The 24,306-nt window shown below is 41.4% G+C and overlaps 1 protein-coding gene across 1 annotated transcript in view; it reads left to right on the plus strand.

Moving 5' to 3' along the window:
- Window positions 1-21,105, plus strand: part of Cyb5a (cytochrome b5 type A) — a 28,788-nt gene extending 7,683 nt beyond the window's left edge. The window contains exons 2-5 of the mRNA XM_076836862.2: window positions 13,242-13,370; window positions 15,144-15,173; window positions 19,274-19,308; window positions 20,741-21,105. Coding sequence (XP_076692977.1) covers window positions 13,242-13,370; window positions 15,144-15,173; window positions 19,274-19,308; window positions 20,741-20,822 — 276 coding nt within the window. The 3' untranslated portion in view covers window positions 20,823-21,105. The remainder of the gene's footprint in view (window positions 1-13,241; window positions 13,371-15,143; window positions 15,174-19,273; window positions 19,309-20,740) is intronic.
- The last annotated feature ends 3,201 nt before the right edge of the window (window positions 21,106-24,306 follow it).

Genomic DNA, 24,306 nt, shown 5'->3' on the forward strand with positions numbered 1-24,306 from the left:
AATATTATCCCCTTTTCTTTGTTTCTTAAACCAGCAGAGCTTGTTTCCACCTTGAAACCTTGTTCTAGTTTCCTCTCTGCTTGCCCCTTGGTCCCTGCCCCCTTCAGGTGGCAGCTCCTTCCCATGAAGAATTTTCTGCCCTGCATTTGTCTTCTGTCTCTGCTGGCAACCACCGCAGTCAGTATCTGATGCTTTCCTGGTTGATGTGCTTGTCTTTCTGTGCCAGATGTATGGCTTCTTGGCTGTCCTATTCGCTGCTGGGTACCCCCGCACGTGGCAGGTGCCAGTCAGCCAGTCATCCTTAAGTGGGAGAAGAGGAATGGCTTGTGGAGCAGTGGAGAGGCCAACCCATTCTGTACTGCTACATCGTGCTTCCTTTTTCTCCTTTTTCTCACACAGATGGCGTGTGCTAGTATTATTATGTGATCTCTTCCTACAGTTACTGTCTGAAGTTCTGTACCAAAGATTGATGTAGCACTTAGCACTAATGGGACTTTAATAGGAAAGTCTGGATTGTGACATAATCGCAGAGCAAGGAATACAGGATTGACATTAGCAAGGCTCCTGTGAGGTAAAAAAGAAGAGAGTTCAGAGCGAACACATTTTTGTCTCTTCCTCACAAAGCCTCATGTGTGCACTGGGTTCTGATCCCAAACTGAGACGTTTCTTCAGCCACTTTCTGCTTTTTTTCCTGTATTAACAGGTCCATACCTCATATAAAAATCATCTCAAAATGGATCTGAGATCTAAATAAAAAAGGTTGAACTTTTTGATAAGACTAGGATTAAGGATTAAAGAGTTCTTAGACATGATAATGGAAATACCATCCATTTTAAGTCCCTTGCCCTGGAGAGTTGTGCCCTGCAAATAACCTGCTTTTTCTCCTTTGAGAATTGACTAACTGTCTTCTCCATTAGATGTTTCCTGACCACCTCATTTAAAGCTGGAAGTCTCTCTAGCCCTGTACTCCTTAGCCTCATTACCCTGTAGTTTTTTTGTTTGTTTTTTCCCAGTGCTGGAATTGAACCAATACTAGGCGAGCAGCATACCAATGAGCTACACCCCCAGCCCTCTATTTTCTTTCCAAAGCACCTTGTAACATACTGTGGAATTCACTTAGTAGGATTTTGCTCATCTGTCTCCTACTAAAATGTATGCGCCGTGAATGCTGGAATTTTTATTTTATTCACTGATATATACAAGTTCCTGGAATGATGTTCCACATAGAAAGGATTCAGTAAGTACTGATTGATTGTATAAATAGTTTGAGTATGAAGTGCTAGAAATCTGATGCAAAAAGGCTGTTAGGCCAGACTGATTCCTGGCAGCTTGTTCTCTATTCTGTCTTGCCCCACTGCCAGTTTCTATTTATATTCTTAATACTGGACATAAAAGGAAAAAGGTCTAATTATTTGGTATGGAGGGAAAATCAAGAAAAGGTAGACATGTGCCTCGGTTGACCTCCTCTCCTTCCACCTTTGACTTAGTGTAGCTGGTTCTGTCATCTCATCATCTGGCCACCCTCTCTCAAGATGGATCCTAGACAGAGTAACAGTCCCCTCCAAGTCATTATCATTGGCTTCTGGGTCCTGGTTTTACTGGCTTTGTTTATTCTTAGTAAGGTAGAGCCACAGATCAAGAGGCACACTGTGCCTGTCACCAGCCTGCCAGGCTCTTGATGCATGGTGCTCCCCTGCTCATGTCCCTCAGAAGCTGGCCTGGCCTCAGTCCTTCCCTGCACGCCAAAATTGTCCGGTCAAAACTGGGGGCTTCAGGAAGCAGAGCTGTAATTACATCTCCAATGAGCTCATTTGCTTTATCTTACCTAAAAAAACAAGTTTACAATGTGAAATTTAAAAAATTATTGGTCAGGGTATACTGAACAAACACAAAGTTATCTTTGACTCATGATACATTTTAGGCCAAACATGTACTATTTCAATTCTAAAACCAACTAAAGAGTTTTGCTTCCCCTTGTCAAGGAAAAAATTATCAATTATCGTTGGAATAACTGCCAACTCACAAGCTAGCATCTGCATTCTCTCTCTGTCCTCACCCTAAATGACCCTGAAGAATAATCTCAAGTAGAAAGATTCATTATTCTTAAGATATTTTGTGACTTTGTTGTATGGCTTAGTATTATCAGGTTAGCTGATTAAATTCATAGAAATCTCTTAATGTTGAAGTGAGTTGGTAAGAAGGGGGTCCACTGGGGTTTGGTGCTAGACTTGTCCTTCATCAACTCATAGGAGCCAGGATGTGCCAGATAGTATACACAATTCCTAGTGGCAGTACAAAGTGTTGGCAGGGAAGAAAGAAACCAAATCAATATTATATGCCAGATATTCTACATTCTGTTAATTATATCATTTAGTTTTCTCTGTAGTTTAAAAGGGTTTGTTTAACATTTTGATAATCTATATAGCAAAGAGTTATGTGCAAGGTATTGGGTGATGTATGCTTAATTTTCCTTCCAAGTACGTTCTACTCCCCTGAAAACCAAACATTAGTGAATAAACTATCAACACATTTTTATACTTGTAGGATCTGGTTAAGATGTCAAGGGCAACCCCAAACAGGAAAGAGGTGCCCAGAAAACGTCTGGAGAGGCTGGAGGGAGGGTGTGTGGCTGCCAGATAGACTTCCTGGGGGGAGGGACAAAGATCTAACTGTATTTCAGTTTGTGCTGGCAGATTTCAGAGAAGTGTGGTCCTCTCAGCAAACACAGTGGTGTGGAGACTTATTGGGGTCACACTGACTCAATTCCAGATTGTCCTTGACCAGCTCTGTCACCTTGTGCTTCAGCTTCTGCCTCTGTAAAACACCCAGCTTCATGCTTATTGTGCTCAAAGGGCGACATACATGCTCAAGACATTTTCTGATACAGAGTCTGCCTTTGCTAAATGTTATCAACTGTTACTTTTCATTACTTCCCAGGACTAACCCCCCCCGCCCCCCCCCCCCGCCACCCCACTCCCCACCAGGTTGGAAACTAGAAGATAACAGAATGGGAGACTTTGGATGACTTATTTTGGGCTGTGAAATGCAAATATCCCAAGCAAAACTCTAGGGAGCTCCCTTCCTGTTCATTGTCTCAGATTAATTTCCACTGGAGATTACCTGCCTCACATAAAGTCACCCATGTGTCTTCTACTGTTACTTATGTATAAGATAACTTATGAGATAAATTATAAGAGATAACGTTTAAGATAACTTATAAGGAACTTTATAAGAGATAACCTGCTTGTGGTTCCTCCACAACAAGGCCATTATAGTCTGCCTCTGGGCCTTTGTGATATGTTTCCTTACTCACCTGCCAAACTCCTAATGGTCCTTTCTCTGCTGCGTCTTTTGTGCTATGGCTTCTGTACCTAGTACTCACTATGTTTAGCTATTATTTGTCGGTTCCCTTATCCCTCTCATTCCTTGAGGGTGGGGCTGTGATTTTACCATCTTGTAGCAGTCTCAGTGTGTGGGTCTCATGAGCCAGCTGGTTGAATCCATTAGATGAGCCTCATGCAAAAAGTTTCATCCTGGATCTTCAAAATGAATGGGAAGAAGTAATTCAGGCAATGCTGTTAGCCTTCAGTGAGAAAGTAAATCCATGCCATGTTCCTCTACAGGTTGAGCAGGTGGCAGTCTCATGAAATTCAACTCAGTTTTGAGGCCATAATCCTTTGTTATCTAAGGAAAATGGAATCCAGAAATGATTAAAAAAAAAACTGAATAGGCTGTCTTATTTCATTTTAAATCTTGTATGAACTATTTGTCCTCCAAACACTTGTATTTTTTGCTTTAACTAGTGCAGATATCTCTTTAATTACTTTTTTTTTTTTTTGCCTAGTCATTGTTTTTGGACAATCTTTTTGCTTCACCTCTTTTGGCAGTATTAAGTGTTTGGAAAGAAAGATCCCAGGTAAAACTCCAGAACTGCTGGACTTTGGGTTCACAGAGGATTACATTTAAGTGGCAAAGGTTTTGTTTGTTCCTTTGTTGGTGCACGTGTGTTGTTCAGTCTTTGCTTGTTTAAGCAAACCCTCAGAGGACAGGACACGACTTGATGCTCATTGCAGTACTATATAATAAGTGTCTGTGATTTCTGGCATTCTTACAGGGGCACCCTGTAGCCAGTTGTAGCCCTAATTTAGAAGCATCTTTTGAATCGTTCTTTCTAGATAAATTCAGGAACGTAGAGCAAGTTAAGAATTTTTTGAGTTTTAGAGAAAGTAAGAGAGATTTCCTTCCGAAGTTCCCATAGCATATTTATTGAGGAATTTTATAAGAGATAACTTTTACGTAAAAACTTACTTGTTCCATTGTTCAGAAACAAAAATGAACATTTAATTTGCATACTAAAAATATGAGAGAGGGAACCAAAAACCGGAAACCTGGTCTGGCCCTGCCTCCCGCCTGAATTAACCATGGGCACCACTTCTCCGGGTCCCATTTTCCCTATCTGTACATTTAGGATGTTGGTCTCTGAGGCCCTTGTAAACTCTGGGGGCTTTTAACCTTCACTTAGATTTTGGCTCTAAACCTCGGTTTATAGCTGTGGTGAGGTCAGATTATTCAGGAAGTTAGGAGGGATTCACTGTTAGGGCCAGAGCCAGGGATGGACCTGTGATGTGCGACAGTGTCGTGCCGCCATGGTGCCGTGCTTGACGACACTGCCGTGCCGCAAGGGCTGTGCCGCCTTGGCGTGGGGTGCTGTACGGCTGAGTGCCGCGACAGGTGTCGTGCGGCTCTGGCCGACTGTGTTGTCCTCCTCTAGGCGAGCGGGCTCCCTAGGCCCGCTCCAGATCGGGGTCCGTGCGGCTTTGCTCGTGCCCCACACGGTGCCGGCCTTATGTAGCTGCTTTTCTTCTAACCTCTACCGTGACTCCAGGCGCGTTGCAGCCTGCCGGCTGTCGCTCAAGCTCCGGCTCCTCCGTGGCTGTTCGCCTCCTCTGCTCCCTCTGTCCGAACTCCAGCTGTCCCAAGGGGCCTGGATCATTTTTCAAAACTTCCTTCATTTTTAGACTTCTAAGATGTTGAGTCACTAATCCAGATGTTCCCTTAACAGTTAGGATGATTTGATCTGTGTCAAGACAGTTGCTCTGAATTGGGTTTTCACATTTTGAGTCTTATGTTCCTCCCACAATCAGTGTACTTTGGTAAATAGTTGGTGTAGAATAATTCAGAGCAACCCCAAATAACTGTGCCTAAGCAAGGGTGGAGTTAATGCATTGTCATCAAGAAGCCAGCTGCCCGCCAAGGCTGTGTGATAGCTGGTCCGTCAGGTTGTGGGTCCGCAGGTCTCACCCCCTTCCCCACCAGCCTGGGGCAAGCCCCTCATTCTGATGTTAAGGGCAGCATCCCATCTCAGGCAGCAGGACGAAGAAGAGGGCAGACGGGAGCAGCAAGAAATGGGAGGTCTGTGAAGGTCCCACAGACTTCTGCTTGCCTGCATTGCCCAGAACGTAATCCCATGGATACCCAGCTGCAGGGGAGGCTGGGAAATACTTAGTATCTCCTGACTGGCTGTTCTCAACTAAAAGTTTAAAGTATTGTGGAGGAAGGGAGAAACAGTTGGAGCAACAACGAGCAGGCTTGCCCAACTGGATTTGGTTATTCTGTTGAAGACACCTGTGCCATTTAGAAAAGTCATCACTTAAATGAGAAATTCAAGAGGCATTTGCCTTGGCTGCAGAAATTCATTATTTTGGGGTAGGGTACAAAAAAATTCAAAATACTTCTAGGATGACTATTCCAGCCATGATGTGTAAGAGGGCTACTAGTGGGTAAGGACAGGAGAGAGGGACAGCAGCTGGTGACTGAAGGAGTGCATTGTATGAGAAGCCCACTTGATTTCATCTACAAGAGTTCAAGGCTTTCCTGTTGCATAAACAGCATCTCACCTTGGCGTTTTCCCAAAGCTACTTAAGTATAGGAATTCTAGGGGTTAAGGACAACCACTAAATAAAAATACTATTCTGAATCAAGTCAGAGACAGTCTTCTTAAGTTAATTGTGATAAAGGGGAACATATATGCAAGGATAATTACAAAAATATAATCATTTTATTTATAGAGAGTCTAAGGAAATTTCAAATGATGGTAAAAACAAACAAGTGAAGAATGGGCCTAGAAACTGTTTGCAATTTCTGAGTAAATAAATGGTGGTTGCAGGCTGCATACTTGAATCTGGGATGTCTGACTATACTAACAACATCTTTCTCCTTGAGATTATTGCCTTCATATTAAGAATTTGTGATTTATTGAAATCATTTGTATCAGGAGTAGCATCTAAGTTTATTTTATGTCTTTTCAGTTTTTATAGATATGCTTTTAGTGCCTGCTATTAATTATGAAATAGAATTTTCCTGCAGTTTTAAAAATCCTGGATACTGTGAAATCTTTAACAAGGCACATTTTTTTTCCTTTTACACTTGCAAATTTATTTTATTTTTTATTATTAGTTGTTCAAAACATTACAAAGCTCTTGACATATCATATAAGGCACATTCTTTTAATTAACATTTCTCTTTGACCTCATTCTAAAAAGGATTTGAGGCATTACTTTCATTTGCTATTATCATTTTTTTGCCTCTTGACATACATAAGTAACCCAAGATCATGTCTTTATAATTGTACTTATTCTATACAATTATTCTTATTCTGTAGCTGGCACCTAATATATTTGTACAGTTGGGCTCTTATGGAGCACTTTCAGCTATTTTATTCTGATACTATTTTTTCTTTCTGTGTATGAAAAATTGGGCTCTTTTGAGCTCTGTAGTTCAGTCAGGCCAAGTGTCTTCTCATTGAGGTTCCTAGAACTGGGTTATGAAGGATTCTTACAGTCCTTGAGGGACGTGTATGTTTGGAGCTAACCCTGATAACCTTGGCATCTCCCTTGAAGGGTTCCTCCCACATTCAGTGTTTTTCAGATTAAAGCAAAATTTTACCACTAGGATTTATTGGAAATAGGTGGAGCAGGTGGGGTCATAGCGTACTTAATAAGAAAGGTGATATGTTGATCATAGTTCCAAGCGTGTTGATTTTTCACAGCAGGTTACTCAGCAGTGTTTATCAGAAAATATTTGCATGGCACTGTTAATGAAAGGTAAAATGGGAATCTGTTAGCATTGTATGGAGGTCTGTAAATAGTGTTTAATTCATTGTGGATGTTTGTATGCAGTGGAATAATTCCTCAGTTTCATAATATTTTATTCTTTTTTAAAAGCTCTTAAATTGGGAAGCCAAGTGTGTACCTTTTATATCATCACATACCACACAGGCTCAGCAAATGCTATTAATTGGATTGGCCAGTTAATGAAAAGGAGGATAACTTTATTTTCCCTGTCATTCAGCATATTGAGATTTATTTTGTTGCTAACTGAAATGACTTATCTTTTCTTTGAATTTGTTGATATCCTTCATTTAACATTCTGTTTCTTGCCTTATTTATTTGTATTACAAGTATGATGACAGCTGTATTTCTCAAATACAGAGTAACTGAAAAGGTTAAGAGACTACTTTAGACCTTTAGTGACTATAACAACTAAAGCCATAAATTTTTACATTTGCATTACATTAATATAAATAAACCATGTTATGTAAGCTTTTATTGCATGATACAGGCAAGAACTTTTTCTTACCTTTTAATGCCCTAGGATTGGCAAGGTGGCAAAACAGGTCTGGCTTGATCTAAAACCTGTACCATAGTCGCAGAGCAGTCATTTGGTCCTTGGCCATCTGCTCCTTGTATGTTGGCCTCTCCTGTGGAGTGAGTCAGTTGGCAGAAGCTTTTTCTTCCAGAGCAGTTTGCTTTGTGCTGATGTATTGTGCAGCATGGTGACGTTGTTAATAATGGCATATACTTTAAAATTTCTAAGAGGGTAATCTTTAATGTTCTCCCTGCAAAAAAATCAATAAGTGTGTGAGGTGATGGATAGGATAATTAGCTTGATTACATCATTTCATAATGTATATGTATGTCAGAACATTACACTGTGTACTAGAGGTATAAATAGATTTATTTGTCAATTATACCTTCATAAAGCTGGGGGGAATTTTTTTTAAATTAGAAAAGAGATGAGAGTCATCTGCCTGCCCTGTGACATGGGTGCTGGAGAGAGTATAACATACCAGGGAGCTGAGGGGCTCTTCTGTGCTGTCACAGTGAGCACGGTTTATTTGTGCCATAGTGGTAATAGTGCACACATAGAAACTCCATTTTTAGGACCCCTTGGGTCATTCATGGATAGACAAAACTGTGAAGCTGTATCAGAGAAGGCCACAGGTCTTTTCTGTTAATTTTTTTTTTTTACCCCAAATGAATTGCATGCTTCTTCAGAATCCTTCACATTGAGTTTTTCATGTACTTCCTGTGTCCCACACAATGCCTTGTATATAGCAGGCAGTACAAGGCATTCTTTTGATTAAGTATGAAGTCATGAACTGACCGGTAAGAACAATTTTAGTTGGGGTAAGAAGGGTTGTATGAACTGGTTGAAATGAAAGAGCAAGTTCATATCAACTACTGAGCTGGTTATATGTTATAGTTCCAAAATCAATGTGTAAAGACCTATTTATTGCCTTCATTTATGTAACAAATACTTAGGCTTTGAACTAGGTATAGGAGAAATAGTGATGAACAAGACAGACAAAAGTCTCTGTTCCCATGAATCTTACAAAGAAATTGACATGGAATATAATGTCAGACAGTAATAAGTGCTTTGATAGAAAAACAAGACTAGGCAGAGAAGGTGTTACAGGGTTATGGGGTGGGCCATTTGGGATGGGGAAGTCAGGGCAGGATTCTGAAAAGTTGCCATTGGAGCACAGTGTGAGTGAGATGAAGTCTTACAAGGTTCTGGTAGCTGAGAATCCCAAGCAGGAAGTTTCTTACATGGGAAATGAATTTGGCAAATTTGAGGACTGCCGAAGCATAAACTGGCATCCCCCAGGAATGCCCAGTGAACAGGAGGGCTGTGTAAGAAATGACAAAGACTGGATGGAAACCTATCCTCTTTAGTTAATCACCCAAGGCTTGTCTGTGAAACATTTGGGTCATGGTATGTGATGTGTACTGAATATTGAATGAAGGTGTTAAGTAGACTTGTACATGGGAGGAGTCTGGAGTTGGGGAAGTCAGAGGTTTTTACTCAACTCATTCAATAGGGGCTAGATGATTTTTGAAGTAGATCACTAGATAAGATGACCAGGAAAACTCCTATGGGTAGAGAAGGGCACATGGCCAAGGACTGAGCCCCAGGGTACTCCTGTGTTTGCATGTAGAGACTGGGTTTGTCCTGGTGGCCTGGGTAGCAGCTAGGAGAGCCTGTTCTGGAAGTTAGGTGAAGAATGCATTTCAACCTCTTTCTCTCTGCACCTCCTTTGTTCAACCAGCCTAGACCACACTATCATCATCCCTTTCCACTGTGGGAAATTTTGCTGAACACTCTCATACCATGAACAGTATAGCCAGCTGTGATTTCAGGAGCTGGAAGCCAACATTAAATGTTTATAATATGGGAGGTATAAGTTCAGTGTCCCTTATTAGAAATGCTTGGAATGAGAGCATTTGCATACACATAATGAGGTATTTTAGGCATAGGACCTCAAGTCTAAATACAAAGTTTATTTATTTCATATACTTCTTATACATGTAACCTGAGGGTATATGTGTAGCCTAAAATATTGTTAGTGTGCTTATGTTTTGATTGTGCCCATTACATGAAGTCAGATGTGTTTTTTTCCACTGTGGCATCATGTTGTTGCTGAAAAAGTTTTGGATTTTGAAGGACTTTGGATTTTTGAATTAGGAATGCCCAGCTTGTACTAAGTCTTCTTTGGGAGTATCTATAACTGAGTGGAAATGTGGAAATTAATGTCTTATGAATTGTAGATGATTCTAACCTTTAATATTTTAAAACCTATCTCTTTTTACTTTCCTATAAATAACCCTTAAATAATAGATGAAAAAATAAAACTACTTCTTCTATTTCCAATATTAGTTTTCCTGATTTATATGTGCTGTTAGGAGCAAAAATATATTTGAGTAACATAAAGTTGAGATTTTGAAAAAGCACACCAAAGGAATTACAAGCTAATGATATATGTAGACACCATATATTTGGGAGGTGTTCTAGTAATCAGCTTATTTCCTAAACCTGGTCTCTTTTCAAGACTCTTGTTCTCTGCTCAGGAGTTGGTACCATTATCCATTCAATTGTATGAAACAAGCACTGGAGATATCCTGGTGCTGCCTCTTTGTCCCACCACCTTGACTCTATCAGAAAATCCTATGATCTGCTCTGTCTCTAGAGCCCACTTGCACCTCTTCATCTGGCTTCATCTCTAAAACCACTCACACCTCTTCATTTCCCTCCATCTTTCACCCATTCACAACTCTTCATCTGCATCACTCTCACCCATTCCCCCATCTCCATCTCACTCCATCTCTCATGTTCATTCACCCCTCTTCATCTCCATCTCTCTCACCCATTCCCCCAACTCCATCTCACTCCCATGTCCATTCACACCTCTCCATCACTCTCCATCAATCATGTTCATTCATCCCTCTTCATCTCCATCTCTCACCCATTTCCCCATCTCCAACTCACTCCATCTCTCATGTCCATTCACCCCTCTCCATCTCACTCCATCTCTCATGTTCATTCACCTCTCTTCATCTCCATCACTCTCACCCATTCCCCCATCTCCATCTTACTCCATCTCTCATGTCCATTCACCCCCTCCATCTCACTCCATCTCTCTCTAACCCATTCACCCCTCTTCATCTCCATCTCTCTCACCCATTCCCCCATCTCCATCTCACTCCCATGTCCATTCACCTCTCTATCACTCTCCATCTCTCATGTTCATTCACCCCTCTTCATCTCCATCACTCTCACCCATTCCCCCATCTCCATCTCACTCCATCTCTCTCTAACCCATTCACCCCTCTTCATCTCCATCTCTCTCACCCATTCCCCCATCTCCATCTCACTCCCATGTCCATTCACCTCTCTATCACTCTCCATCTCTCATGTTCATTCACCCCTCTTCATCTCCATCACTCTCACCCATTCCCCCATCTCCATCTCACTCCATCTCTCATGTCCATTCACACCATCTCTCATGTTCATTCATCCCTCTTTATCTCATCTCTCTCACCATTCCCCCATCTCCTCTCACTCTATCTCTCATGTCCATTCACCCCTCTCCATCTCACTCCATCTCTCATGTCCATTCACCCCTCTCCATCTCTCATGTCCATTCATCCCCTCCATCTCACTCTATCTCTCTCTAACCCATTCACCCCTCTTCATCTCACTCCATCTCTCACCCATTCGCACCTTTTCATCTCATTCTATGTCTCATGCCCTGGGCTGAGCTACCATCATTTCTTGCCTGGGTCACTGTAATGGCCTTAGAGAATACTCTTCCCTCATACTCTCTTTCCCTATATGTCTGTTGGCATCCTGATGACTGGGTTATATTTTCGTAATTAAATTTGATTTTGTTACCTTCTCTGCTTAGGTTCTTTCAGGGGTTTCTGTTGGTCACAGGGGAAGATGAAAATCTTTAAAGCGGCCTGGAAGCCCTGACTGGGCTCCAGGGCTGGCCTTTCCCCATTCCTGAACCCAGGGAGGCCCTGTACTACAGGACGTTCCTGCTGTGACTCTGACCCTCTTACCTCTGGCTCTGCATTCTATCTCTGCTCCCCTGTCCCTCCCCCTGTATCTTCGTGTCCTGAATGGGAGTGACTAGTTACTGACAAGTGAGCCATCAGGTAAGGAGCAAGTCTATGGATTCATGACTAATGGGTGCTGGGTAAGTGAGTCACTCTGAATCCCACCTCACTGCTTCTCTGTGCAGTCTAGTGCAGAATCAACCCAGCCTTGTTCTGACTGCCCCAGCCTGGGAGTTGCATCCAGAAGCTTGAAATTGGCTTCAAGTTAAGCCCTTCAGCTGCTTGTAGCTCCAGTGTGCTCATCACAGGGGGTGTGTAATCTAAATGACCCCCGTGGAAGACACTTCAGAAATTGGGAAATGCTGACCCAATATGTCACTATTTCAGAATACATTGAGGAAAGATCGTTAGTGATGTTGGAAATGTTTAAAAACATACTGGGTAATATTTATTAAGCATATGATATGTACCAGACACATATATTCATACTTAGCCTATAAAACTATGTGAGCTAAATGCTGTTATTTTCCCAAGTTCACATAGTGAGTGATAATTACTAGCCAGCACTCTCTCTCCCAGAAGGAGCAGGAACAAATTTCAAAACAGAATCATTATCCACTTTTCTACAGTAGCAGAGCCTCTGTCTCCCATTATTGGGAGAAATTAAGAACTGACCATAGTCAGTTATACAGAGGAGATTGTTTTGTTCAGTTGTTGGCCTCTTCTAGGTGAATTTGAATCTGAGATGATACTCAAACTCAGTTTAAGAAGTTTATTTTCTTTTTCTTTGTCTGAGAACTCCTTCCCTTGCCCGAGAATCTTTAGATCTTATCACCTATGTTCAGTGACTAGACCCCCTTGTCAATCATCTTAGAGAAAAAAAATCCCCCTAGCTATTATGACCATCCTTTGTTTACCAATTAAAGCAGCTAAGAGCACTAAAATGCTTCTATCACACAAAAGGCTCTTCCCACGCTTCTCGCTTCTCGAGTAGAGCTGACCTCTGAGCTCTTTGCCCTGTTGTTCCCTAGCCTGATGGCAGCATCTTGGACAAATTACCTGCTTTCCTTTTCCTCCTTCTGGAAAGCTTGCACTGCCCAGGCAGAGCATCAACAGTCTGTCCAGCAGGGCCACCTGTGCAGGGAAACGGCCTGCCCACCCTGCCCCACCCCTTATCATTTCAGGCCAGCAGCCTCTCCCAGGTCCACACTTAGACTGAAGCAGTCACAGGTAGGAGGTGGAGTCTCAGGTGGAAGACTTAAGAAATAGATTGGGCCAGATGAAAGGGGGCAGTTTTGAGAACTTAATGGGAAAAGCAAAACAGATGTAACTGAACCTGCCTAAAGTTCTTCCAGGTGTGACATCGTAATGGAGGAAGGCTCCACACGTTCACAGAGCAGACTGAGTGCAGAGGAATATGGCTAACCCACACATGGACACAGTTGCACATCACCACCTGTGACTTCTGGAGGAGGCATTGGTTAAATAAGGCATTGGCTGCTTCCTTTGTTCATTTGTATGAAAAAATACTGATTTGCATTCTATGTGCCCTTTGAACAGCATCCTGGTGGAGAAGAGGTCTTAAGAGAACAAGCTGGGGGTGATGCTACAGAGAACTTCGAGGATGTCGGGCACTCTACTGATGCTAGAGAACTGTCCAAGACATACATCATCGGGGAGCTCCATCCAGTAAGGACTTTTTTTAGGGGAAGGGGAGTTTTTCTCATTCCTTTTTAAGGCTACTGGTTGACCTTACCTAAGTTTAGATTTGAATCTGCACAGAACTTAGAAAGGAATAAAGCAAAAACAAATCCTCCTGATTTTAGAACACCATTTTTGGCATCAATAAATTGATCTTAAAGTCTTTGCATTTCGTGATTGTGTTTTTCATGGACACTTAGAGTCCGAATGTCCTGACCAATGCCCTGTTCTAGGGAGCGATTCTCAGTCTTTGAAAGTCCATGGAGCAGTAAATTTTAAAAGGTGGAGGTATCAACCCAGTATGACATTTTTTGTTTCTTGTTTTTTTTTTCCACCAAAATATTTTTCTTAAGAAACCTTCCTTCTACTTTCATTAGTCTGAGACTATTTTAATTTTAAACATGGTTCTGAAATTGTGTTCTGTTAAATGAATAAGCTGTGCCTCATATGAAACTAGCATATTATCCTCCTTACTTTACCCAAGACTTTTGGGAGTGTTGGCTTTGGTTCTAGTCCATTGGCTGGCTTTTGGAAAAAAACTGGCTGCTTTTGCATTTTATATAAACTCGGGGCTATGATATGAACTTAGGCCCTTCTGTGGCAGTTTTAAATGACTTTGTGGAACTTTACTTGTCTATCACCTAAGTGTCACCTAAATTGTGGGAATGTAACTGAAAACTTGGGAGGATGTCTCTGAGTTCTCTGGGTTTCAGGGTAGACAGGGGGACTCAGGTTCTGCCCCTTGAGAGAGAGTGCCCGGCCCCTTCCTGCTTCCCTGGCTCTGGTGTGTTACAAGTAGCCAGCCAGGGGCGGAAGAGCTGCCAGGAGCCGGCTCTTACTGAAGAGAAACAAATATCTTCCAGTAACTTCATTTTAAGTGAGCAAACTGAGGAACTATTTTTAAATAAAATATGAAAAGTTTTATTTCATGTAAACTATGCTTCCTGTAATGACTGCATGAGGGAAACGTTAAAGAGGCGCTTTGTAGAAGGCCTGGGAATAGGAAATCCTGTGGAGCAACTTCCACTGAGTGGGGAAGATTTTGTTGTTTTTGGTGGTAGGACATATGTAGTGAGGGAGCTGGCTTCATTATCTGGGGGGTTTATTTCCCCTTGTTTTCATCGTCGTGTGTCCCAGAAGTGAATTAGTGGTAATTGGTGAGGTCTGTCCTTAAACATGGCCCAGCCCATCCTTATTCTGTGCAGTCCTGTGCCACAGGGTTTGGAGGGCAGGTTTCAGGCCTGGGCTCTAGTGCTTCTGCTTCGCTAGCCTGCAGGGCTTCCCTGGCTCAGCCTTTGCACACCCTGGGTTTTTGACAGCCTCAACTGAGGTTTAAATAGTTTATGATCCTATAACCGGGAGATCGAAGGGATTCATGGAGGACATCACATGACTAAGGGATAGATATGCATCTCCAAGGGAATTCAAGAGGAAAGGGGAAGAGTTATGTTTTCATCTGCTCCCTGAGTTAAAGATCTCAGTCCAAGTCTAATAAATGAACACACGGTTGACAGAGTAATGGAACTGTCATAGTGCCATTCTGAACTGTGAAACTCCAGATAGAAAATACCTTTTGGCACTGAATCTGCTGTTCCTTTTTGCTGTTAAGCCTGATTTATCAAACTTTAAACCCAAATTGCTAGTTACTAAATAATGTTTTTAAAAAATCTCATTAAAAGTGAGCACTTTTTGTAGGTAGTTTATTATTTTTCAATGTTCCTTATTTTTTCACTTCATTTTAATTTTTTTTTTTCTTTTCAGGATGACAGATCTAAGTTAGCCAAGCCTTCGGTAAGTGTGGCCTTCTCAAATGTGTCAGAGGATGGCAGTATCTTCATTGTATTTAAAATCTGTCAAACAAAGGTCTTTTACCTCTCTGAGACCTGCAAAGGTTTGTGTACTTTAGATTAGTATGGATCAGTTGGTGTTTTCTGAGGACAGCTGTGTGTTTATTTTATATAACTCTCAATACTTGAGCTATTCATTGTAATTATCAATAAATATCTTTGAGGACTGGTAGTACAGCTCAGTGGTAGAGTGCTTGCCTAGCATGCAGGAGGCACTTGGTTTAAACCTCAGCACTGCAAAAACTAACTACCTAAATAAATAAATAGATTTTAAAACTATGAAAATCTATTAGCACTTCTTAACTAGAAGATTTGACAGAAGCCTTTCTTTCAGAGAAGGTAAAATGTGATTGAGTGGAGGCCTTTCCACCTAGATCCTTGAGGCCACTGCCCTTGTCTCCTTCTCGGCATCTCCTTGGGTGTACTGTGTGTGCAGTATGTGCTCATTTACACTCTGATTCCTAACTCTCACCTCTGAGCTGACCACCTCTTCTGTATTTGAAAATAACCCTGGGGTAAGAATTGATGGGAATAGCAGAAGATCCTAAGAAGTGCATGCAGGCAAAGTGGTTGCCAGCCTGTGATTAAAGAACTGAGGAGGAAAATCTGCTTCAAATGATGGAAAGTATGATTCTTCCATTTTGGTATACTGTTGGTTTTCTGTAGAGAGCACAAACACGACTCCACTAAGCTTGTACCAAAAACTGGTGAACTCACAGCCTAGCTGTGGCCACTTTGTCTTTAATTTATAACACAAAGTTATCAATTCAGTAGCGTAAGTGTAAAGGCCATCTTCACCTCAACACTCAGTACAATGAAAGCCTTGGGTAATGCTGTTTGGTACAATGAAATTTCATTTATATTTTCTTTTTTCCCTCTTCAAAAAGTCTTAAGTTCCATGTTGGTGATATGAGTACTCCAGGAAGATTCAAAATAGACTTCAAACTTTAAATGGCATTTGCAACAGTTGCATAGAACCCTTGATTTTCCTGCCTGGTGTTCAGGGTGTTAATAACCTTGAAGCAAAGTCATTCAGTTGCAGGAAACAAGGGTGTGAGGAGCCTCACCACTCTATAGTTTCCAGATCTGACTCCCGTCTTAAGCACAGGAACTTTTAAAACTAGATACAGTTACTCTCTTCAGAGACTTTTTAGGTATATCAACTTTTGAGTTTTTTTTTAAGCCCCTCTATGGAGTTTTTTCTTAAATTAGAACATAGCTGAAGGAGGGTGTGGCAAGAACTTGCTGGCTGTCTGAGAGGCAGATGAAATATGATCACTTTTTGTAGATCTGTCTTCCTTGTGCTTTCAGTTTACCAGAAGAAAAGAGGGACCTTAGATATTTTTTACTTATGTATCTGAGTTGCCATTTGTCTCTAGTCTGGAAAATGTCCTCTGTGGTCTGATCTTAAAATGTTACCTGCTTGGGCTGGGATTGTAGCATGGTGATCGAATGGTGTCCTGGCACACACACGGTCCTGGGTATGATCCCTAACACCACATAAGACAGAAAAAAAGAACCACGTTGCTTCTTAAAATGTCTAGTTGAGTTGTGAAATGAGATGTACCAAGACGTACCAAAGATTATTAGCTTAAATCTGCCCAAGGGAAAGCTCGATATCGGATTGCCAAGTTTAAGATATTCGTAGACAGGGAAATTACACATTTTTAATTAAATCTATCAACTTTGCTTATGGAGAAAGTACCCTTTATTGGTTATAATTTTCAAACCATTGTGATATGAATTTCTCTGTGGCTCTTACAGTGTCCCTGTAAGATCCTCAGACTTGCCAAGGGTGATAAAGACAATGAAGTTTGTCTTGCTCAAAGTCAGATCCAGAATGGAGTCTAGCACACACCCAAGGCTTGTCAGCTGAAATCTCTTATTCCATGAAGTCCCAAGTTTGCAATTCTACAACTATTTCAGGGAGAGAAGGTGCATTAAAATAGGTTGGAAATAATAATTTAGAGCTCATCTGCAGTATTATATTATAATTATACTCTCATTATTATGTAAGTCTAATATATACTATATTCAAGCTTTAATCTGGGATGATGGGACACAATGGCTTAAGCTTCTGAAGGCTCTGGGCTTCACATGAAGCATCACTCTCAGTATTTTCAGGGAGAAAGTCTGCCATAGAAAGACCAAGGACTGAACTTATACATGAGATGACACTGACTTAGCAAAGGTTTGTTGGGCTTTGCATGTTAATATATGGAGCTTGTCATAACATTGATTTACATAAGTCATTATACATGACTTAACCAGTTTAGCTGTTAACCTGTATTAATTCCAGGAGTAAACAGGTGAGGAGCTTTCATAAAGGCTAGAGTCTTCTCTCCCTGTTCATCGTGGATGGATCTGATAGCTCCATCTCCAAACTCAACTGAGGCACCACAGAGCAGTGGTCACTAAAGCAACTTGCTTTTTATCCAGGTGCTAAGTGGTACTTCGAACTTGCTTTAATTCTCAAGCATCCTGGTTATAGGGCTAAGATAATAAGAAAGAAGCTACATGATTTTCTTTAGGTTCTGCTCCTTATAGAATTGTTGTTGCTCCTTGTGGTGATGTGCTAGCTGTGTTTTAACATAGCAGCGTTCTCATATTAGTTCTTATAGCAACCAAGAAGGGTAGGGAGAGGTTACACAGAGCTTTCAGCAAGTTTGGTAAAACGTACATGCTCGTGCTTGGTGTGACGTGGTGTGTGTTGATGTTTGACCTCTGTTGTTTATGCCTGACTTTTCAGCATGATAGTACTGTTTGACCTTTAGTGAGCTTGTTGGTTTCAGAACTGAGTATGTTTTTCTTTTAACTGTAGTAACATTACTTGCATAATTTGATGGTTTTTAGTATGTTTGCAAATTTTATTTGCATAAACAAAATTTTAAAAATCTTGTAATAGTTATGAATACTTCTTAAAGACACTGAGATTTAAAATTGTTTAAATAGATAATAAACATAAAGTTTTACTTTTAAATGACTAATTTTTTCCCCACTGTGTCAGGAATCTTAAAGGCGATGTTTCAAGGTTGGTCGGTTTCATAGCTGCATTGCTTGCACTTTCCTGAGGGGCTTCTGCCTTTTCCTGGAGTCTCCAGGTGCTTTGCAGAGTGTAGCTGTGCTCCCTGCAGACCGCTGACTGCTTCGCTAATGCTTGTACCTGTGCTGCTGGGAACCGCAGGCAGGACCTGATGAAGCTGCCTCCTTCATGGCCACTTTTGTTGGAAGCACTAATACTTTTGCTGGTGTGGAATATTAAAAATGCTTCTTAACATGACCTTGATCCCAAAGAAGTTCATGTTTTACCAAGCCTTAGTTTTTCAGCTGTTTGGAGAACTTAGCATTTTTCCAGAGACATTGTCAGCTCACTTTATGGTACTCAGAGAGGAGCTGCTCTGAAAGGCACCGGAAGATAAAACAGGGCTTATTTGGCAGTCAGGCAGAGCAGTCCCTGAGGCCCATCAGGAATCTTGCTGGTACTGTCTGGTCAGAGTCAAAGCAGGCTGGGAAAATGTGGTAGAATGTTAGAACTTGAACTGATAGCTCTTATTTTTTCTTTTTGGTTGACATATATTTAATTTAAATTAGATACACATTAATATCCTGCAAGATTTGAACAAAATAATTTGTTTTTACTAGTATTTCTTGTTTTTGTAGAGTTGAACTGCCCCTCGTAGACATGACAGTGGGGTTGTGTGTGTGTGTGTTTCCGTGTCTCTGTTTTTAGTTTCTATGTCAAAGCTTTTAGGTGCCTATTGTGTGCAGGATGTTTTAAAAAATCAGAGTTAGTATTTGACGTTTTTAAATTATCTAGATTATATTCTTAGATAATTTAAATACGTAATTCTTAAACTTTTGTGTTCTGGGGAAATTGATGTAGCTAGGATTTTAGTGAAAAGAGGTTTATAATACAATTTTCCTTTTCAACATTTTTTAAAAAAATGACACTGAATAAAGTACTCTGGTCATATTTTAAAACAGGTGTTCTGTTAATGGAATAAATGCTTGGACACTGCTTTAACTTTTTCTCTTGTGTTCCAGGAATCTCTTATTACTACTGTTGAGTCTAATTCCAGGTATGTGGTGGTTTTCTTCTACAGCGGTGGTGGGTGAAGGGCTCCTGAGTCAGAGGTGGACGGGGCTTCTCCCCAGTAACTTGTGTACTTGACTTCCCATGGCTTCCTTAGTGATCATTCTGGGGCCGGCAGGCTCTGCTCTGTGGGGCTTGCCATTCTGAACTGTCAGCTGCAGCGGTGGCACACACTCTCCACAGCGACCCCAGGTCTTGCCCCTGTGACAGCCCTTCCAGTAATCAGTCCCATGGCGGCTCCACCAGACGGAGGCCCTTGTCCTCCCTCTTGGCTCATGGTCAGCTTCAGTTGTGGTGCCTATTTCCCTGGGCATGATTCCTTCCTTTGTCATTAGTAGGCCCTGAAACTGAACCAGTAATCTGAGTGTCACGTTACTGGCTTTCAAGACCAGATTTCTTTATTAACATTTCTGGCAGCTCTACCTTATTGACTTATATTATGGCTCCCAGCCCCTTTTTGACCAAGCTCAAAACAACATATTTGTATTTGGCCCTGTCAAATTTAACTGCCCCATCTCTGGTGTTCTGCAGTATTCCCATTCCCACTTCCAGTACTTCACCTGCTCTTTACCGACGTGTGGCTTCCTCCTAAAGGGAACTGAAAAGCCTCATTGAGACCAAGGTTGCACTTGTTCCTTTCGTACTTCAACTCTTTATACTGAGCTTGAGCTTTGAGTGAGCAGATTAATTTAAAGGTTCATATCTAAATTGAAGCTCTTTCCATTCTGTGGTTGATTTGACCCATCATCTGTAATTGACAGTCAATCCAAACTATATGCTTCAAAACTAAACAATATGTAGGTCATTGTGAATTTAAGCCTGTAGATCACTGACTCAGAACTCTGTATGTGCAGTTCTTCAAGTTTAAATCCACCAAGCACAGGTGTCAAGATTAGGTTTTAAAAACAGAATCTCAGAGTGCTGAAACTGAGGTGAAGGTAGCAACCGGAGCACTCCTGTGGCCCGGAGGCCTTCACTGGGCAGCTCAGGCTACCTGACCTGCCCTTGGCTTCGAGCTGGCTGACGGCCCACCCCTCTGTGAACCTTGGCCTTTTGATTCTCCACTTCGTGTCATTTGAAATTCTTAATTAATGTATGTGAGTAGAATAAAACATGTCAGGAATATTCACTTTTGTTACCTTGTAATTCATAACTTGTAGTCCATGCCCACAAGAAAATTCCTATTCCTGGGAGAGTCTCTCTGTATAAAGTTTGTGGAAATAGATTAAAGCTAGCAGGATAAAGCAATTGCCAGTGTTCTCAGGCACTCATTGACTGTGCTCACTTCAATTCTAGCAAAGCTAAGTTGCCTTTTTAGCTAAATTGGTTATAGAGGTGAGAAAAACCCCACAGTAACCTTTTATTACAAGGAGCAAGGATTTGAGTTCCTGCACTGAACATCTCCTGCATCTTTCTAGTTGGTGGACCAACTGGGTGATCCCAGCTGTCTCAGCCCTGGCTGTAGCCCTGATGTATCGCCTCTACATGGCAGAGGACTGAACGACTCTCAGAAGCCATAGAAGGAAAAGGCTGCTTTGGAAAAAGGAGAAAAGAAGCCAGTGTTAATTACTTCCACTGACAGAAACCTTCGCCCGAAAAAATAATTTTAATATGTTCCTCTTCTTCCTACACTAGAAACAAAATGAAAAGAACTGTTCTTTCTACTCTTAAACTTTTCAAATGTGCCTTTTTATTCATCAGCTTTGTTTTGATGTTTTCTCACTGTGTAATTTACTTATTGTAAGCATGATCTTATAAAAATATATCTGGCTTTTAAAATATACCACCATGTTGCCTGTCTGTTCAGTGTAGGCTTTTCTTAAGTGGTTAAGATCTCTGGTCATGTATGTGCTAATCATTTAACTCCAGCTCATATGTGACTTGAGGCGAGGGCACAGCCTTGGAGCGTCCTCGTCATTGTTGAACAGTTCATATGCAGTCACCCCCTATTTCCAATGCCATTTCTTTTTCAAGGATATTAATAAAGGCTCAGAAATTATAGCTCAAGAATTTATAATAATTGTTTTGCTTAAAACACATGAAAAAAGAGAAAGTAGTCTCCAGGACATAAGAGATTCTGCCTGTCTTCTTTGATAGAAGAATGCCAGCAGCATAATAAGGACCCACAGCCTGTGAGAGCCCGGCAGCTGCTCGTTCTATCACTTTAAAAACATCACCCCAAAGAGGCTCCCAGCATTACCCTTTCCCAAGTTCTGAGAGTCCTCCTTCAGAGGTGAAAGCAGTTTATTTCCTCACCTGAGGAGGTGCTAATTACCTGACTTGTCAAAACAGTTGGAGAAGATTAGGGACATTTTATCTAATTTTGAAGCAGTTTAGCTGTAGGAGATGGGCCATGAGGAACCCTGGTTGGCTTACTTCCTTTTTGGAGCTCTGGATTGACTGGGTCATCTCCTTTTCCGTTTGTGGTTCTCTCCTCATGTATTATTGTTATGCTATTTCCTTTCAAAAATAGAACTTCAAGGGAGTAATTTTCTTGATCATTAGTAAGTTTGTAACAAGATGTGATCTATCCTGCACATTTCTGCTAGCCTGTTAGGGGACTGGACAGTGGTGACATTCTTCAGAAATAGCTAAATACATTGAAATTTTATTATAATAGAGTATGGGTTTTTATAATCAATGGCATGCATTACCCTTTGCCTTTTGTGTCACTGAAGCAGTGAAGGTTGGGCGAGGGATGTGGAAAGGTGGCTGTATCGCAAGGGAAACATCTTGCAGGGGGAAGCATCTCATAGAGATGGGATTTCATGTTCAGATTTTAATAAACATGTCTCTAACAAAACCATGGACTTGGGGGCATTCTTTGACACCAGCACCTCTGAACTTTGACACTTGGCAGGTATTAAGTCAGTAAGCTCTGGTGTGCATGGGCTGTGAGGCCTGTTAGTCACAGTAGGACAGCAGCCAATGAAAAATGCCTGTGACGACAGACTGGATAAACTTCGATGCAGTGTGGCTGTCCATGCAAAATTCCTCGTTTTGTCCTCTCAGACATGGCCTTTCAGCATTATGAGGAAAGGTTTGTCTGGGAGGTGAGTGGGACACCACAGGCCTGGAGGTCATCAGTGGGTGCTTCTTACCAGTGCTTTCTGTAGTCCACACTTCCAGGACCCCCTAGGAAGGCAGAGGGTGTCTGGTGTAATACCATGCTGGGGAGATGAAACTCTGAGGCGCTTGAAGATTTCTTTTGAATGATTATTTTCAAGTTTTATAATTATTCCTGGTGAGAGTTTTGTTGTCACTGGTTTTCCCTTTATTTTTATCTGGAAGAGTTTGGTTGTGAACTTGGTTTAGTTTGCTAAAGTTTATCCTCAAGAACTTACTAATGTTAGAGATTATACAAGTACGTTTTACTCTAAATGTCTTGTATTATCACTCCTGTGTTCAGGAACGGTTAGGTGAATGTTACGTGCTCTAATGACAATGTGTGTGGTCATTGGGTTTATATGTGCCGTTACTATCACTTTCATTAGCTGACAATTTCGAGTCCTGTCTGGAAGTCACGCCCTGTCTCAGGTAGTCCTGTCATCTGTCCTCATAATCCCTGCAGAATTCTTGGGGTGCAATAGCAGAGCGGGGAGTTTCAACATAGGCTTGTAAGACTCATTTACCTCTATTTAAAAAAAAAAAAAAAAAACAGGGGAGGCTTGTGTGCTCATTACTGACTCGCGCCCTGGGGCCAGGGACCAGGTACTGGGTGTGATGCAGGGACACAGAATGCAGGCCTTCGGGAATCCTGATATCAGAAGCCGCCTTTGCACAGTAGTTGTGAGAGTAGGTAAAGGCAGTGGTGAACCAGATGAACCAGTGGTGAACCAGATGCCGTGGCATATCCGAGAGAAGCTGCTTGCCTCCTGGACTCTGGACAGACTGAGGAGATGGGGAAGGGCCTGTCCTGCACGGGGTGACACTGCTGATGTCTGCCCTGCTCTGTGCAGTCACCCCATTTCCTCTGCCCTCAACGTTGCTCCAGGTGTACTGCCTAGAATAAAGCACACCGTAGGATAAAGGGCTGGAACTGATGACCCCATGTGTATTTCAAAATAAACCACAACACTTGTTAAAGGACCTCTGCAAATAGTTAAGTTTTTTAGGTTGTGGTTTCTAGCTTTAAATCTTCAAAGTTTAGTACTTTTTAAGCCCTTGCTCCTAAATTGGCTTTGAAGTGAGTGTAACGTACGCTCTGTGGAAAGGATCAGTTTTTAAGTAATTTTTAACTTCTTTTACTTTCTTTTTTATTTTTTTATTTTTTTTTTTAGAATAGGATAGATTTTCTTTTATTTATTTATTTATTTATTTATTTATTTATTTTATTGGTTATTCAAAACATTACAAAGATTGCAGAATCACATCGGTTACACATCCACATTTTTACTTTCAAGAGCCGTAATCCACAGTTGAGCTTTGGTGTTTTTATTGCTGACTTAGCAGTTTGTTGCCTTGGCTGTTGGTTTTTCTTTATGTGTGTGGAAATAACGTGTGGAACAAAGGAGAAGGAAATTGTTTATGGTACTTTCAACATTTAGAGTTTGTGCAGCCAGAATGTCAGGTTTAAAAAATGTATATATACTTCCTTTCCCTTAGGAGAGTGTGAAGATTCCCAAAACTCTGTTTCTCCTTTCCAAGTGAGAAACTGGAGCAGGTGTCTGCTTCCCTTCCATTAGGAGATCTCTGGAACCTTCTGGAAGCTGAAGGGTAGCCTTTCTGAACATTGTGTGGACATGCTGGTGTAGAGAGGATCTCTTTCCACACCCTCAGTGTGGAATCTGTCAAAGCAGCACCCATGTCAGCACTCAAGTCCTAGCTGCAGCTTTCAACAAGGCTGTGGTCTTTCGGGTGCTGTGGACTCCTCCTCTGACTCCTCCCCCTCTGTCTCTGTTGCATAGACCTTCATACCAGTTTGTGACCTCATCTCAAGTGATCACATCTCCACTCAATAAGGTGCCGGGGTTGGGACTTGGCA

This window comes from Callospermophilus lateralis, chromosome 17 (assembly GCF_048772815.1).
Source record: "Callospermophilus lateralis isolate mCalLat2 chromosome 17, mCalLat2.hap1, whole genome shotgun sequence".
NCBI classification, from domain to species: Eukaryota; Metazoa; Chordata; class Mammalia; order Rodentia; family Sciuridae; genus Callospermophilus; species Callospermophilus lateralis.